This window comes from Cicer arietinum, chromosome 1 (genome assembly GCF_000331145.2).
Source record: "Cicer arietinum cultivar CDC Frontier isolate Library 1 chromosome 1, Cicar.CDCFrontier_v2.0, whole genome shotgun sequence".
Classification (NCBI taxonomy): domain Eukaryota; kingdom Viridiplantae; phylum Streptophyta; class Magnoliopsida; order Fabales; family Fabaceae; genus Cicer; species Cicer arietinum.
Window position 1 is genome coordinate 10125095 of NC_021160.2, and position 18496 is coordinate 10143590.

The 18496-nt window shown below is 31.5% G+C and overlaps 2 protein-coding genes across 3 annotated transcripts; both read left to right on the forward strand.

Annotated features, from left to right (window-relative positions):
• Positions 1-1392: 1392 nt before the first annotated feature.
• LOC101491171 (cysteine-tryptophan domain-containing zinc finger protein 3-like) lies at positions 1393-10640 on the forward strand. 2 transcript variants are annotated; one of them, XM_004488182.4, is made up of 11 exons: positions 1393-2017; positions 3004-3076; positions 3176-3288; positions 3612-4010; positions 4090-5378; positions 5805-6250; positions 6362-8271; positions 8366-8523; positions 8723-8883; positions 9630-9787; positions 9927-10640. In XM_004488182.4, exons 1-11 carry the CDS (start codon positions 1925-1927, stop codon positions 10146-10148), a joined length of 5022 nt encoding a protein of 1673 aa, XP_004488239.1. In that variant the 5' UTR covers positions 1393-1924; the 3' UTR covers positions 10149-10640. The 2 variants fall into 2 exon arrangements, with proteins under 2 accessions (XP_004488239.1, XP_073226267.1); XM_073370166.1 differs by lacking the exon at positions 1393-2017 and having other exon boundaries at positions 3156-3288.
• A 4623-nt stretch (positions 10641-15263) lies between these two features.
• Positions 15264-18001, forward strand: LOC101490854 (protein LATERAL BRANCHING OXIDOREDUCTASE 1). The gene is made up of 4 exons (XM_004488180.4): positions 15264-15702; positions 16132-16379; positions 16831-17158; positions 17453-18001. Exons 1-4 carry the CDS (start codon positions 15442-15444, stop codon positions 17714-17716), a joined length of 1101 nt encoding a protein of 366 aa, XP_004488237.1. The 5' UTR covers positions 15264-15441; the 3' UTR covers positions 17717-18001.
• The last annotated feature ends 495 nt before the right edge of the window (positions 18002-18496 follow it).

Genomic DNA, 18496 nt, shown 5'->3' on the forward strand with positions numbered 1-18496 from the left:
AGATGATTTCACCTCCTCTCGCTATAGACTTTTTTTTTAAAATCTCACCCTCGATCTTCGTCGAAACTGAAATTTAAAATTTTATTTATATATTTAATGAGAACGAATTTTTTTACCCTACTCTCATTTGCAAATATATAAAATAATAATAATAAAAAATATATTTATGATAATTAATATTATAAAATAGTAGTAATTAGACAATGATAATAAAATAAAATTTTATTAAAAATAACATTATATTGCAAGGGATTAAAATTTATAATAATATAAAAATATAATACAATATTTTAAATAATCTTAAGGTGGTGTAGATTGCAAAAATCACATGTATAGTTTTATAATTTTTATAATAATAGGAGATAAAATTAAAAATCAACTTATTTAAAAGAGTTTTAGAAATCACAATAGATAGAGTTAGAGTTGAGAGATGATTTCACCTCCTCTCGCTATAGACTTTTTTTTTAAAATCTCACCCTCGATCTTCGTCGAAACTGAAATTTAAAATTTTATTTATATATTTAATGAGAACGAATTTTTTTACCCTACTCTCATTTGCAAATATATAAAATAATAATAATAAAAAATATATTTATGATAATTAATATTATAAAATAGTAGTAATTAGACAATGATAATAAAATAAAATTTTATTAAAAATAACATTATATTGCAAGGGATTAAAATTTATAATAATATAAAAATATCAAATAATGAATAGACATAGATATATAAAAAATAAAAATATTTTTATTAGTGGACTGAATAACACTCTCTCTATGGATGAAAAGCTGCACCTTGACCTGTAACCTATCAAAACAGGTTTTCTTAACAAAGTTGAGGCAAATTCAAGTGAGTGCTCACATTTAGAGTTATCTTGTCATGCTTAAGTTTATGAAAATTGTCTATAACATATTTTCAACTCATTTCTTCAAGTCATCAAGATGATTTATATATAAACACTTATATAATAAATAATTAATAAAATTATTTGTCGAAATAGATCAAAATAAAAAGTCACAAGTATGAACAATACACACTGTTTAGATGACATTTTTTCTGAAGCAAAATTTCAAAGAAACTTGAACTTCCAACCATAGTAAATTAAGATCACACGTTAAATTAAAACACGATAATATATATATAATCTACAACGCTCGAGATGCAAATTTTTCATTAAAAAATTGAAATCTAATTTCATTCAGACGAACGTAATATCGGTAAACAGAAGAATTATTAATTAATTAATTAATTAATATTAATAAATAATAATTTTTGTAAAAATTGAAATAACAACAATATAGAAGGATTTAAAAGAAAATTAAATAAGTTAAAAGATAGTGAAATTTGATAAAATCAATTAATTAAATAGTTAATTAATAGTGAGATACCAAAGCCCAACCATTATTTGCTGTGACATGCGCACATCAAAATAGAGAGAGCGAACGAAGTGAAAATCCTTGGAATCCGTTTTGAACTCGCCGTCATAACTCATTCCACTCTTCACTGATCGGTTTCGTCGATCTCCACCGCTTCACCTTGTTCACCAGATTGTCGGGTTTCAACCCAAAAATTCAATTTTTTAATTCAAGTAATGATTTTTATTTTGGTTTATATGCTTCATAATCAATGAATGATTGTCCTATGGCATGATCACCGTGCGTTTTAGCGGATTTCTCTTCTGGGTTTTTCAGGGTTTCGTCTTTGCTTTTGTGGGTCGGTGCTTTTTTTCTTGAAAAATCAAATACTATATATTTTTTTTTTAATTTGGGTTTTTGGGGTTTTTTTTTTATTCAACCAAATTTTTTGAGGGGTTTGATTAAAGTGATGCTGGACTTCAGGGAAGGTTCCAATGTGAAAGGGTTACTATTTGGATTTTGGGGTTTGTTTTAGGGCTAGAAATTGTTGGTGTTTTTGGTTGAACATGGAAAATAATACTGAGCTTGAAGAAGGAGAAGCTTGCTATTATAAGGATGATGATGAAGACAACATTGACCTTGATTCTCTCTCTTACATTGTAAGGGTTTTACTTCAATTAACTTTTAACCGAGTTCTAACTTTTTGCAATTTGAATTTGCTTTGGTGAGTGGTTTGGATGATGATCAATTCAATTTTGATCGTTGTATATTGTTATTAAACATGGTCTATACATGTAATTGGTTTATGGGGAAACAATAGGGAATGGAAGGGTTATAGAATTTCACATATTTAAACTTATGTTTAGAAGGACTAAAGTCACTGTATTATTATAATTCAAGTTGAAGACAATGTTTGACCATTGGGCTTAATGGTCATACCTACATTGTTTGTTAATGGAAAGGAAATTCAGCATTAGTGAAATGATTTGGAAACATAATTCAATGTCTTCAGTTTGCTTCAGGCTTTCAGCGTTATCAATGTTGGATGGGGGTTATGGAGGCCACCCAAAAATCCACCATATAAACATGCTGTTGCGGCCGGCACAAAATCCGCCATGCTTTAACGCCATGGCAGAAATTCGAGAACACTGATTTCTTGTCAACTGAAAAGTATTGAACCAGTCTTTAGAACCTGCCAAAACATATTATGAATTGATTTTGTTGGCGTAGTTGACTTATGCTTTAGATTATTATTCTGCCACATAATGAAAAAAAAGCATAGTTTATTGGTTACCAAGTAACTGTATGGTAACTACCAATTATCATCATTAACTAGCAAGTAACTTAATGTGCTACATCATTCATTCTTGTTCGTAACTGTATTCATACACACTTATCTTGTAGATGTTCTCAGATTGTTTATAATTTGTTATTGTGGATTTGTATTTTGGCCCTCTAAGTAGGTTGGTGCAAACTAATCAAATAATAGAACAAATGATAATCCCTGTATACTTGTTGATCTTCGAAGTGCCATCTATTGTTATGGTTCATATTCCTTGCAATTATGATTTTTCTTAAAAGTCCTCTTGGTTAAATTTTATCACGAAAATATGAGGACTAATATGCTGTTTCCTAATTCCTGAAGGACGAGAGGATTCAACATGTTCTGGGCCATTTTCAAAAGGAGTTTGAAGGTGGTGTTTCTGCCGAGAATTTGGGTAAGTGGCATAATAAAAGTCATAGCTTGTAGTGAGAAATAAAAGAGCTGTCTTTGTGTCCACAAGGCGATGTTATCAGATATGAATGGTATTTTTCAGGTTCGAAATTTGGTGGCTATGGTTCCTTTCTACCTACCTATGAACGCTCTCAACCAAAGACACCGCAAAGAAACCACAGCTCACCAAAATCTCCTATCATTCTCCACAAGGAGGTATAGTGATTTTTCGTTTGTCTATTTTACTGTTTGTTGGAGTTCATTTACTGAACCTCAAGACAGTTGGTCTGTGAACCAACCAGTTTCTGTTAGAGTCAGTTAGTGATTGTTAGGAGTTGGTTGCAACTGTATCAGTTATACATACAGTTGATAACCATTGTAATCTGATTCAAGAAATTACAGATGAATTCGGTAGATTCTCTCTCTCAAACTTTCTTTTCTAACACTGTTTCATTTTATATGGAGGTATTTAAATTCTGCTGACTTAGTTGACATAGAAGGAATGCATTTAATCAAGCATTGTGGGTTATGTTGTACAGGCTGTGTCTCATAACAGAAAAGCACCCTCAAATATGCCTCCTACCGCAAGGATTGGAAATACTTCTCACAGTTCAAATTCTTTTCATGATTTAAGAGCAGCTTCAGTAGATATCTCGGTGAAGAAAGACAGTAGAGTTTCTTCCAACGATGTAACTGGTAGGTGCACTTTGAAAGATGTTACCGCAATCAAGACAGGGAATTCAACTGACCAAAGAACGCTGAAATTTAGACTCAAAATGAATTCCAACATCTTGCAACAAAAGACTGCGGAAATTTATAGTGGCCTTGGGCTTGATGATTCCCCATCTTCCTCAATGGACAACAGCCCTGTGGAAAGCGAAGGCACGCCACCTGTATCTAAAGAGAAAGATGAAGGTTCTCCATCTGGCATTATTCAGGTAGAGGACCTTTTCTAGTTCTACACTGTATAGTACCATTTGAAAAATCATATTATTTACTTTTTATTAAATGATGTAGGTTATGACCTCCTTTCTGATTCCTGGCGGTGTCATAATATCACCTTTACATGAAAGTTTGCTCAACTCAGTGAAAAGAGAAAAAGTTGTTGGAGACAACAGATATATCTCTTCACGTAATGGTCATCAAGAACCTTGTTCTATGTCTACTGATGAGTCAGATTCTTTTGCTGCGGAGGGACATTTGAAGAAGAGGATAGTGAGAATAGTGAAAAGGGAAAAGCAGGTGGAGATGAAGCATATGAATGGCACCCTTTCTGAGAGTGATATGGCATTGCAAACGAAGAAAAAGTTGGGAAATAGGACACCGGATTGCAAGGACTTTCTCTCTAATGACTTGAAATGTACACCTCTTTCAAGTTCAATTTGTGATGCTGGTGAAACTGCTGAAGTCACTGCTAAAGCTTCTAATGTCACCAAAAAGTTTAGTGAGAATGGGGTGCAAAGCAGAACGGTTCCTGTTAAGGCATTGAAGGAGGAGTCATTGGAGTCTATATCTGGTCAGGATTTTAAGAAGGTTGAAAAGCCAAATGCAGGAAATAGTTTTAGGAAAAATGTTGTAGAAGTCAAACTGGAAAATTCCCAAAAGGATAGTTCTACTGACCCTAAGAATGAAAACAAGTGTAATACTTACACAATTTCCATAAATGTTGAGTGTGATGCAGTCAAGAGTAAGATAGACAAAAAGTACGAGACCCCACAGAGGGTAAAAGCTGTATCTGAGGGGAAGAACAAGTCAAAACGTGATCAGAGTCCTGAAAAACCTGAGGCTGTTGCAAGAAAAGATAGCTCTGGTGGTACTAACAATAATGCTGTGGTAACTGATAAAGGGAGTGCTGGCATTGGCTCGGGCAGTAGAAGTAATAAAATGATCAAAACAAAGTCATTGAAGGATACTAAGGTCAGAGATAGTAGCAAAGGTTCATTGAAAGAAAAAAATTCAGATTGGAAAGTTGATGGTTTTCCTGGTAATAGTGCTATAAAAACTTCTAGCATTATTAATAATGAAAAGCCGATCACATTCGGGGCTAAAGTAAAGGAAAGACCAAGTGGCAATAAAGTAGTTAACCACTTGCAAGCGAGGCCATGCAAAACAGATGCTTTGGGTTCATTTCCTACTGCTGAATACAACCCTGCTCCGGAGACGATTCCTACAGCAGCAGCAGCACCTCAACTTATTGCAGAAAATTGGGTAGCTTGTGACAGTTGCCAGCAATGGCGGCTTCTACCGACTGGTGTTAAGACAGAGCAACTTCCAGAGAAATGGTTGTGTAGCATGCTTGATTGGCTGTAAGTCGCTTGTTCATATTGGTTGGAGACTTGGAGTTATGTGTGATCATATTATGCTAGGTGTACACTTAGTTTGATGGTGTTGTTAAATAGCAGCTATAGTGTGCTATAATGCAACAAATTTGAACTAATCACCGTTGTTCAACAATACGCTATTTAGTACAAAATATTGTCAAATAGCAATTATTAACAATTTGAACAAATCGCCATTGTTCCGCGATAAGCTATAGCATTGTTGCGTAGTGAATTTTTAACAAATTGCTATTTTCTGCGATCTACAATTGATAACTATTATAAAAAATAGTTAAGGACTATCTAGAATGATTTACCAGTTACCATTTTTTCCCTTTCATTTTCTCCATGTGTGAATACTTTTTGTGTGCTTTATGTCTAATTGCCTCATTGTTTTTCTGAACTTGTTGTTAGGCCTGGGATGAATTCTTGCCACTTCACTGAGGATCAGACAACAAAGGCACTGTATGCTTTATATGGAATACCATTTCCCGTGGATCAAAATAACTTGCAAACAGACGCCTCGGATACTGCATTTGGCGTGGGCTCTGCTGATGGTTCGCAGTTTGGCCTGCATCACAGAAAGTCCAGTTCCGATGCATTGCTTGAGCGAAGAAAGAAGAAACATGTTTTCAAGGAAAAGATGATGTCAGGGGTCAATAATGATATACTCCCACTCTCAAACTCCGGAAAGATCAGTGCTCAAGCATCCGGAAAAAATAGAAGCTTGAATGACGTGAATCAACATCCTACTGATTCAAAATCAATGAAGATGATGAGTTCTAAACATTCTGGCAGGTTTAACAGCATGGTAGAAGAGAAACACATGTCTGAAGAGAAAGAAAAGCAAATAAGTGGAGGTACCTCATTCATTTTAGAGTTGATTAATTGTTATTCCAGATTTTTTTTTTGCAAATTGAAATTCATAATTAAACATGTCGGTGTTTTGTTTATACATGATACGTGTGCAGGTAACAAAAAGCATATTAAATTGAAACGTAAGATGGATGCCGATGATCAGTTGAGTTCGGGAACTCTTAAGAAATCAAAAACTGAACATGTTCCCTATGCTGGTAAACAATTAGATCCTGGCACGGGCCTCAGGAAGGTGGTTATAAATGCAAGAAATAATTTACCAACAAAAGCTATCAGGAAGGATACGAGCAAGTATGATGAGTATTGTTTACCTGAAGATTCAGAGGACAGCTTATTAGTCCCTGTAAAGAAAGATGTAGATCAGGCTCAGGTCTCTTCTGGCAGTCGCTCCTTGGATGTGAAGAGTAGAAGTAAAAGCGGTGTTTTAATAAATAAAAGGAAATTGAAGGACTGGCCAAATGATGAGACTGAGAAGCAAAACATCTCATACTCTTTGCATGGTGATAAGCAGTGTGGTGAAGAGGGAAATGCAAGAAAACTTAGGAAGGAAAATCAGAGTAAAGTTTTGGATAAAGAGGCGGAATTAGTAACTGAAGGTGATGATAAGTTGAGGAAAGGTGTGATGAGGCAAGTTGGTGGCATACCAGGCAGTCAGGACCAAATGACTGTTGAGACCGAAGCAAGATATGTTGATAACGATCTGCAGCCAATGAAGCGCAGAAAAAATGTTGCATCTCATCATGCTTTTGACGGTATTGATCTGTCGAGAAAAGATTTAGGCCGTGGAGGACAACTTGCATTTGCAGCAACTTCAAGCTCTTCAAAGGTTTCAGGGTCTCATAAAGCTAGAACCAACTTTGATGATGTGAAAGGTTCTCCTGTGGAATCTGTTACATCGTCACCTTTGAGGTCCTCTAACTTGGATAAACGCATTTTGGCAGCTAGGGACGTTTCGGTGAAGGATGATGCTATGAAAGTCCGTCTCTCTTCAACAGGTTCAAGGAAAGGTGCAGATAATAGGGAGGGGACTGTATCGGTAAAATTGAAGGAGGACAGGGTTTCATATAATGCACATCATGCATCGAACAAATTATCTTCAACAGATTACCCGGTTAAGGAAGCTAAAGACAAAGCCAGGGTCCAAGCTAAAACTTATGAAATTAAGAGTAATCATTTGATTGCTGTTCCTGTTGAAGAACATGGAAATTGTGCTAAAGGCATGCACCGTGAGGAGAAAGTAAACAAGAACAACCAGGATGAACTTTCCGGGAGGAAATCTGATAAGGTTCCATCATTGCACAACATGGAAAAGAACAGAAGGTCTGGTTCTCAGGTTGGTACAGATAAGATGAAGGTTTCGGCTTCAGAGAATTTTTCTTCCAAAAATGGTGGAATGTATGATTCAGAAGCTGATCCTAGTTATCATGCATCTGGTCCTGAGACAAGAAACGATGCTAAATACCATTCTCCTATGTCTAAATGTGAGATTGACAATGTTAGCCAGAAGAATGCTTTAAGACACGGGTCAATTGAAACTGGAAAGCAAACTGAGCTGAGACCAAAAGACTTTGAGAAATCAGTTACGAAGATGGATACTCAACGTTGTACTGGTACTAGAAAGACTATCTCACAGCAGAATGCGACTCAGGATGTCGATGAAGAAAGCAAAGCTAATCATGTTTACACAGAATCAAGAGATAGGAAATCCAAAGTTATCTCATCTGCTGATGGTGAAATAAAAAGGGAAACATCGACTGTACCTCGGTATCATAAGGGAGATTTTGCTAATGAACATCCAGTCCAAGACGGCAACAGTGGTTTGACCAAGTTAACGAGAGATTCTGCTGATTCTAGTGGCAATGTCTTAGTTAATTGCAGTTCTGGAAGTCTTGCACCTGGCCAACAACTCACTGTGTCAAGCCCTGCGAGAACAAATGCTAGCCAAACTGCCGTCGACACCCTGGATGAAGCCACAAAGCTAAAAGAAAGAGCAGATCATTATAAGGTTAGTTGACCCTTTCAAGATTTTACTTCACGTCTTTGATTGGATTTAATACCTTTATTTCCTAACTGATGATGTATTACTATTTATTTCATAGAACTCCGGATTTGATTTCGAAAGCAATGAGACCTACTTTCAAGCTGGTTTGAAGTTTCTGCATGGAGCGTCTCTTTTGGAAAGTTGTCATAATGAGATTACCAAGCACTCGGAGATGAGTCAAATGCAAATTTATGCTACTGCAGCCAAACTTTTCAAGTAAGCAAAAACAATTTGAAGCTATAAGTAAATTTATTGTTTTTTATTATCTTAGATTTTTTTCGTTAGTTCAGTTATTTCATTTGTTTGTCATTATAATTAGTAGTATAAAATTGTTCCGTTTATGACATAAAAGTTTGAGTTGGAGCTATTGTGTTAGCATGCCTTCAATCGTAAAATACATTGAAATGTTTTTCAGGTCCTGTGCCCACGAATACGAAAGTCGGCAAGAAATGGCAGCAGCTGCTTTGGCATATAAATGCATGGAGGTGGCATACATGAGAGTGGTTTACTGTAAACATTCTAGTACAAACAGAGATCGGTATGAGTTGCAATCAACTCTTCAAGTGGTTTCTCAAGGTAACAAAACATAGTTTGATGTCAATATTTGCATCTTGCACACTTCTTCAAGCAATGAATAAACAAAATTAGTGCATGGTAATTATTAATGAATTAGGTTCTTTTATTCTATTTTCTAAAAGACCATTACCGTTCAATATCTAAAACTAATGTTAATTTTCTGTTTTGAAAATGAAGTGGGAGCACGCGATACCTTCTATTTTCAGTCGTTTGTGAATTTAATGGGATAAGCTAATGGAGTTTTGTTAGATATAAAACCATTCATGATTGTTCACTTAATTGTGTAAGCTTTTGCGGTAGTTGGTTCATAAAGTGATATTTAAATCTCTACAAATTAGTGGTCAATTAGTCATCCCTGCTCCCATTCTTCTAATGAAAATGTGAATTTCGTCACAAAGGAAAATGGGCTGATGCATTTGTCTATGCCTCAAGTCCAAAGAACTCTTTTACATGGCAGGGTGTTAGATATAAAACTTAGCAGTTTATGTTTTAAGGAAAGTTAATTCATGACAAAGGAGACAAGACCTAGTTTAGATAGCTTGATGGCGTGGTCTTCTAATATGACTTGTATGGTAGATGCATGCCCAGTGTTGTCAATCATAGATTGCAGAAAATAACGGTTTGTTCAAATTCCGCTATGCAACAGTGTTGTAGTGCCACTATAGCCACTATTTAACGACATTGTGCATGCCTAATTAAACAATTCAAGTCAGTAATGTATCGCTGCTTTTTTGCTCTAATTGTAGGTGAATCTCCTTCATCTTCAGCATCTGACGTTGATAACTTAAACAATCAAGTGGCAATGGATAAGGCTACTTTGCCTAAGGTTACTAGTGCTCATGTTGCTGGTAACCAAGTCATATCTGTTCGAACTCGTCCAAGTTTGCTCAGGCTTCTTGATTTTGTAAGTTTTAGCTGTTAGGTTATACAGTTATCGAGTGTCAGTATAGACACGTATCACTGAAGGAGAATCTTAAGGACTTATCTTGTATGTCTATACTTTTTTATGGAATGTTGGTGTGATAGTTTATGTGATATTGCAGACTCAAGATATAAATCTTGCAATGGAGGCTACTACAAAATGTCAGAGCACTTTCACTGCTGCCAATGCGATGATGGATGAAACACGTAATAGGGACTGTATAACTTCGATTAGAAGGGTTATCGATTTCAGCTTCCAGGATGTAGATGAGCTTGTACGTCTGGTTCGGAACGCAACAAAAGCCTTAAGTGGTGCTGGTCTTGGTGGTGGTGGTAGAGATTAACTTGTTCCTGTATATAATGTATTTCACCGCGATTCGCTTCTCCGCCGAGACGGCATTCTGAAAGGAAGAGGCTAAAGAACTTCTCCCAAAAAGGGTCACATGAAAATATGCCAAGTTGGCTTGTTGCTGGTGATCTGTTACCCTTGTGTACATTTGTACAAAAATGTGATTGGTCAGAAAATTTTGTAAGGAGATTTTTAATTAAGGTTCATACAAGTAGGGGCATAACATACACCCTTATATTATGAGTTAGAAAGAGGGAAGGGAATTCTGGTTATATTGCAATAGAGTTCAGTGCTACATTCTTTGCTCCACTTAATTTGGAGCCTCTAGATAAAAGAATAGAGTATGGAGAAAATGTTAGGCAACCATTTTTGAGGGCTTTGAATATTGATATAGTTATAGTAGGTTCATTTTTTTTTATGACACACTCACCTTTGGTTCTTATTATATCAAAAGTTTTGAATGAATAGAAAATGTCCTTGCAGAAAATTTTCTTGTGTTGTGTATGTCATCAAATATAAACTGATGTTAAACTACTTCATCAGAAATAACATATAAGCAAGTTGATGTATGTGGTTGAAATTTTAGATATGTGCAATCAAACTACAATGGAGTTAAGGGACTAGTTGAGTAGTTGAACCTGCTTGCAATTTGAATGTGCAATAATCTTATTAAATTGGACCTTTGGTTATGCCGTATCTCATGATTTTTGGAGTTCCTTGCAAACTTCATTATTTTCTTGCTCAATCTTTAGGGACGAGTTTGCCAGGTATTTGAATTTGACTTTTGTGATGAAAAATCTTTTGATAAGACTTTGCTTATCTCCCTGATTAAGTATAAAGTTATGGCTCCTTTTTCTTTAGATATTGTGGGTAAAAAATTAATTAGTTACCCATTGTTAAGTAAAATTAGTTACTCCAAATAAAGTTATGCAAATTTTGCCTTCAAATAATTTTGTAGTACTTATCATATCAGGGAGATGTCATGTTCTTTAAAATAGAAATTTAGATAATTTAATGTAACTAAAGTATAAAGTGAAACAATTAAGGGTTATTATTTTAACAAATTTCTGATTTGTTATGATTACTTATCTACTTTTGATTTATTAATCAATAGTTTATATTATTTACTTTATTCTGAAAAATTAATTAATCATCTTAAATGATCCGAATCTTTAAAATAAATGTTTTTTTTTAAGAACTAGTATGTGTTGAAATATTTTATTTTACCAAAAAAAAAAAAAGATTAGGACCTAGTGCAATTTGCCTACAAGCTCCACATCAGTATTTCACGCTCGATCATAGTCGTATCAAGAGCAATGTTCAGTCCCACCTAGATAACTCATGTGATAAATTAAGGGATATTCAGAGAGTTTTGAAAAAGATATTTTAGATTTAAAATCCAGAAACTAACATAATTATTACTTTATTAAAATTTGTCTATAAATAAAGATGCACCCATTTTGTTTCCGTTCGTGCCATACATTGTTGTATTTCAGTGGATAAATAATTAGTTAGACCATAAATAAGGAAAATTATAGAATTAAGTCAAAATCAGATCGCGCCCTTTCGTTTACATATTCTGGTAGAATAATATTGTAAGGATTCAACATTTTTCATACATACATCATTCATGATCCTAAAACATAAATAAGTTACTCTTTTTTAATAGATACAAAATACGTTTGACGTTGACGTGTGATTTCACCTAAATAAGAGTTTTTATTATATTTTAAATATATTTTTAGTTCTTAAATTTTTTTGATATTTTTATTTTAGTCTATATAAAACAATTTTTTTTAATATATACAAAATTATACAAAAATTATTTTTATTTTCTGTTGAAATAAAATATGTTTAATTCTCCTTTGACTTACAAAATTTTAAATAATTTTTTCTAATAGAACATTATAAAGAGATACTCCATACAAATTTAAATTTTTTTTATCTTTAAAATGAATTAAATATAATTTTTTTAAACATTTAATTTTAAAGATAAAAACAATAAAAATATAGACATAGAAGTTAAATTTTAAACTTATTTTTTTTTGTATGAATTTTTTTAAAATGTCATAAACATAGAAAAAAATCATTAAAAAATATATCTTAACTTAATAAGAGATACTAAAAGTGTATGTATCATAATTTTATAAGTATTAAAAGTTATATTTTGTTTTTACAAAAATTAAAATTAAAAGAATAAAATTTTATAAAGATTAAAAATATATTTAATCTTTAAATAAATAAACTATCAACAAAACTTAATGTTCTCTTAAACAAAATAATCTTACCCTACGTCCTATTAGGACGAATCTTGTCCTGATTTGAATGACAAAAAACAATTGATTTTTAAACCATAATATATGATGCTTGAATTTCAAGCTTTCTAGAGTTAAAATTTCAAAGTCATAGAACAAACAATAACAATTTGTAGCATCTCTATCTTATGGTCTATTCATTTGTGGAAATTTTTTTATTTTATTTAAATTTTGTGTTAATTTTATCTATTGATAAAGAGATGAAAAAATTTATGAAGTGGACAATTATTTATATTTTTATAAATAATGAAATTGTCAAAAATATATTTTTATTAACTAGAATTTCTATATTTTTCATGACAATATTTCAATTGAAAAGTAGTTGATAAAGATAAAATGATCACACAATTTAAAAAGTGAAAACACAAAATGTTCTTATCAAATAAAAGGATGGATTCTTTCAAATAACTTTTTTTTAGATATAAAACCAAACAAATTACTTTATTTTGTTTTTAAGTTTTAATTTATGAAAATTTAATATTAATATTTTAAATTATGTGTAAGCATTAATTATGGTGATCATTATTACGTTATTTTTAATTATTTATATTTTAATTTATCGAATTCGTTGACTGTTCTACTAAGATTATATAGTTCAAAAATAAAAATATTTTATTTTTATTTTATATTAATTAAAAATACTGAATTTAGATTGAAATCATTTAAATTTAATAAAATAATTATCAATATTCTGACTTTATAAATGTGGAGAATTCCGATAAAAAACTTGGATCCCAATAATTTAGTCAACATCCATTTGTGGAAATTTCAAAAACTCATTACAAACTTGTATTAGAAAAAAAGAAAGAAAAGAAAAATCCAAAATACAAGTAGATGGGTTCCTTTTGTTTAAGAAGAGTAAATTGACAAATTTATATATTAATCTATTGTGTCTATAAGTGCTGAATACAAGTCATACACGTAATTCATTGCATCACCCAATTGTAGAAATTTGAGTAATACCATTAAGTATATTTGGTAATATTTTTCAAGAAACATTATGAAAAGATACTGAAGAATTAATTTGTTAACATCAATCAATTTTTTTATAAAAAAAAATATCAACTTTTTAAAGTTTAATTATAATTTTAGTTCTTCTATTTTTATTGATTCACGAAATTGACCTTTATTTTAAAAGTTCATAATTTTAGTTCCTCCCTATGATATTTTAACTATAAAATGATGACATGATATATTTTAAATAACGTGTCATATGATATGATGATGTAGAATAATTAACACCCATAAAATCAGAATAAAAAATCATAAAAACTTAACTTTCAATTTCAATTTTTTTTCATATTTTGTAATTTAATTAATGACATATGAATAATTAATGCATCTAGATGATTTCATATCAATGAATTGTATCTCACGTTATTTAAAATAAATTAAATTATCATTTTTTAGTTCAAAAATCTGAAAAGGAGACCAAAATTGTCGTTTTCTAAAATAGATGAACCAATTTCGTGAATCGGTGAAAATAGAGGCACCAAAATAGAAATTAAACTATTTTTTTAAACAATGATAATATGTTTTATTTTAGTTTCTTCTATAAAGTTTGCATGTTTTTAATCTGAAACAAATGCAAAAGTTGGAAGTTCGTAGTCTTTCATGAAAGACTGTTAAAACTAAAACATATATATTTTGTTGTGAAAACAAATTTAGATAAGCTGAATTTCGTAGACTCATTAGAGTCCTAAAAAATATCAAGGTTTGAAAATTACTTGAAGAAGTAATTACATATTAACCACCAATTTGATCATAATATTGACGAGAACTTATATTGGATCAACATCATAATAATAATAATAATAATAATAATAATAATAATAATAATAATAATAATAATTTTTAAATGATTACAATGAACATATTTTTTTTATAAGATCAGAACATATTTAATCACTTTTACATGGAGATATTTTCATGACATTAGAGATTACTACCTAGTAAGTAGCATGTGCTAACTACTTTATATTCTTCAAAAGCAAAGTCCACAGAAATTTTTGTTTGTTTCCATTTGTATCATTGCCAAGATGGGAAAAGAAAGCTTGTGGGGCGGTTATACAAGTTATGGATGTGTTTCACCTTATTCATGCTACAATATAGTGATGCCAGCCTTAGTAAAATAAGAGGGTGGACAACAGCATCATGCCAAATATGATGAGGGAAAAGTAAACACAAGTTGGGGGAAAAAGAGAGCAAAGATGATGCCATAATTTTTGGGTTATGATATTTCATAAAGTTAGCTTTGTTTGTTGTGCATTTGATTAATTAATTAATTAATTAATTATTTTATAAATGTTAATTATATCTAGTCTCTTCAATCCTACCTAGACAAATTTGATTAATTATTAATTATTAATTTAATAGATGAGATATAATATTATACTCTCATCTGTTAGAATAATCTAACGATTAAAATTTTAGTAGAGAAATTTCATACATAAAATTATGGTATTTTTAGTCTCCTTCTAAAGAAATTCTATACACCACTTACTATATGCAAAAGAGACTCTCAAATAAAAATTAAAATTTTATGGCATCTATGTTAACAAAGTATCTTTAGCCGAATTATGAACTATTTTAGATTTATTTAAAGGGTTTATCTCTATTAAAAAACAATTATATACACCAATATCAAATTGAATCTTTAATCACATGTTTAAAAGAATTAAGTTATTTACCATCATTAGTGCACATTATTCACACAATATTCTATGTAACCGTTAACTACAAGGTTAAAAAAAAGATTTGACAAAATTCATGGATTCATGTGACCTATTATGCACAATGCCACAATTATGACTTATAGTATTGCGTAGGCAACATTATTCTTTTGAATATTTTAATGTGTACGTCACAAGAGTCTAATGTTCATTTCCACTATAAATACATGCTTGGTGAGGAAGGTAGAGATATAAAATAATCACTTGTAGTGAAAAATCTTAGATCAAAATTTCTGTTTCAATGGCTCCTGTACCAATTTCTACCTTAAACGTAGGACACATTGATGATGTACAAGAATTAAGAAGAACTAAGCCTAAGACAATTCCTCAAAGATTTGTAAGAAACATGACAGAAAGACCAACACTTCAAACACCTCTTTCCCCACCAAATAGTGACATGCCTGTCATTGATTTCTCTAAGCTTAGTAAAGGGACCAAAGAAGAAATCCTCAATGAACTTTATAAGCTTGCAACTGCTTGTGAAGAGTGGGGATTTTTTCAGGTAAATATTTAAGCTACTATTATTTTATAATTTTTTAAGCATTCATTAACTTATTTTTAATAGAAAAATTTCGGTATATTAGTATCGTGCCTTAACTTTTTCAATTATTTTAATCTTTAAATTAAAACAGTTAGTCACTTAAACCCCTAAATATTAATATATTAATATTTTCTCCTTAACACATATTTGAACTTCAGACCTTTAATTTTACCATTGGTCTAAACTTGTTGAACGATACAACTCTTATATATATCAGTTGTTATATTACTATTTTCTTATTCAGAAGGGTTTAAACCTTGTTAATTTAACTTCTCCAACTCCTTTGACCGATAACTCAAGCCAATAGAACTCTCGAACCCCCCAATTTAGCATAGATTTTTGAAGATGTCATTGTTAATTGAAATTAATAATGTTTAGTGTTGTCATTAGGTGATTAATCATGAGATTGACCTCAATCTGATGGAGAACTTAGAGGATTTGAGCAGGGAGTTTTTTATGCTACCTTTGGAAGAGAAACAGAAATACCCTATGGCTCCAGGCACAGTCCAAGGGTATGGACAAGCTTTTGTTTTCTCAGAGGATCAGAAGCTTGACTGGTGCAACATGTTTGCTCTAGGAATTGAACCTCACTATGTAAGGAACCAAAATCTTTGGCCAAAGAAGCCTGCAAGACTCAGGTATTGTATACGCAACACTCACATCCATATATCTTTTGGGAATAAATATGGTTTTAAATTATGGTAACGGTCGAAGTTATGCTGCAAATATGTATTATGTGGTTAATTGAGATTTAGTTCAACTAACAAATGTCGATATTGTTAAGTTGGACGTTTTGTCTGAGTTTGAACTCGAGACTTCGCAATTGCGATAACAATGTCATTGTTGAGACCTCTAAGACATATTGCCGTCTCATTTGCGGTTACTGACCTTAATTTATAATTAAATTGTGTATTAGTCCTCATTAGTCTCTTATTAGAGACTAAAAATGCAAAGTTGTTATAATTTTATAGGGACTAAAACAAAATAAAAAACTTTGATTAAGACCAAAATCAAATTTTGCTGGTACTAAAAAATATTGAATCCTTTAATTTATTTATTTAGTAAAATGATTTTTTGATACAAATGCAGTGAAACAGTGGAATTGTACTCAAGAGAAATAAGGAAACTATGTCAAAATTTGCTGAAATACATAGCAATAGGGCTGAGTTTGGAAGAAGATGTGTTTGAGAAGATGTTTGATGAAGCAGTACAAGCCATAAGGATGAATTATTATCCACCATGTTCAAGACCTGACCTTGTTTTGGGTCTGAGTCCTCATTCAGATGGAAGTGCTCTCACTGTGCTGCAACAAGCAAAGGGAAGTCCAGTGGGACTTCAAATACTCAAAAACAACACATGGGTCCCTCTTCAACCAATTCCAAATGCTCTTGTCATCAACATTGGTGACACAATAGAAGTAATTCCACAATCCACTTTTTTCCTTTCCCTCTTTATTTTATTATTGTACATTCGTAACATTGTTTTCAATTGCAGTCTACAATCGTAATTGTGGTCGCAATATAAAAAATAATACTACAACATATACGTAAAATATATTTCATCATATAAATATTTGTTTAACTATTTAAAAAAGTAATATTATAACTTGAAATTGAGGTTAAATATGATTGAATAGGTAGTTGATTATGTATACGCTCTTTTATGACTTTATTTTTTCTTCAAGACTTGATTTTAATTTGCAATATTATAGGTTCTTACAAATGGAAAATACAAGAGTGTGGAGCATAGAGCTGTGGCTAATGAGGATAAAGATAGACTCTCAATTGTGACATTTTATGCTCCTAGCTATGAAATTGAGGTTGGACCAATGGATGAATTTGTTGATGAAAAGCACCCATGCAAGTTTAGAAGATACAATCATGGAGAGTATAGTAAACACTACGTAACAAATAAGTTACAAGGAAAGAGGGCCCTGGACTTTGCCAAGATGGAAATCATGAATAATACAAACTAGGAACTATTTTTTAGTCTGTTCTCCAACTACCTAGGAGCACTTAATTAGACTATTCAGTATATATAAATATCAACCACATATAATTTTTTTTTTTTTGTTTTTTTTGCAAAGTATCACTGTTCTTATTCCAAATATGTATTATTATATGCTAGCTTTCAATTGGAAACTAATGAAAGCTCTATTCAATACTAAATATTTTATTTCCAAAGTTGTGTTGTGTATCTCAACACTAATGGCTTAAAGCATGGTTATCAAATATCAATACATGAAGAGTTCAATATTCAATACTAAATTGAATCCAATCGATCCGATTTTCTAATGTATATTTATTTTGGACATAAATCTCATGTTGAATTTTAGTTCACCATCACGAATTTTGATTTATTTTACAGAATCACTAGTACTAACAAAATTTACTTTAGTTAACCATTTTTTGTCAACTTTATGTAACTTAAAACATTCTATAATTTTTGTGTTTAACGAGACTATACAAGGCTGTATTGATAACATATTTACAATAAATACAAGCTAATGTGACGGTTAATTCCACATGTGTGAGACAAGAGCATATTTAACATGTGTTTAATTCAAATAACATATTTTACTTGCGTTGACGGATTCAACATTTTTAATTGGTAGAGACAAGATTAAATACTATAAAGTTTATATAAAAAAATACATCAATGCATTAAGAAATAAAATAATAATATCATTATCACTAAGCAACAATTGAAGACACTATATATACAAATTAAAGTTGTTACTTGATGTCTTCACAAT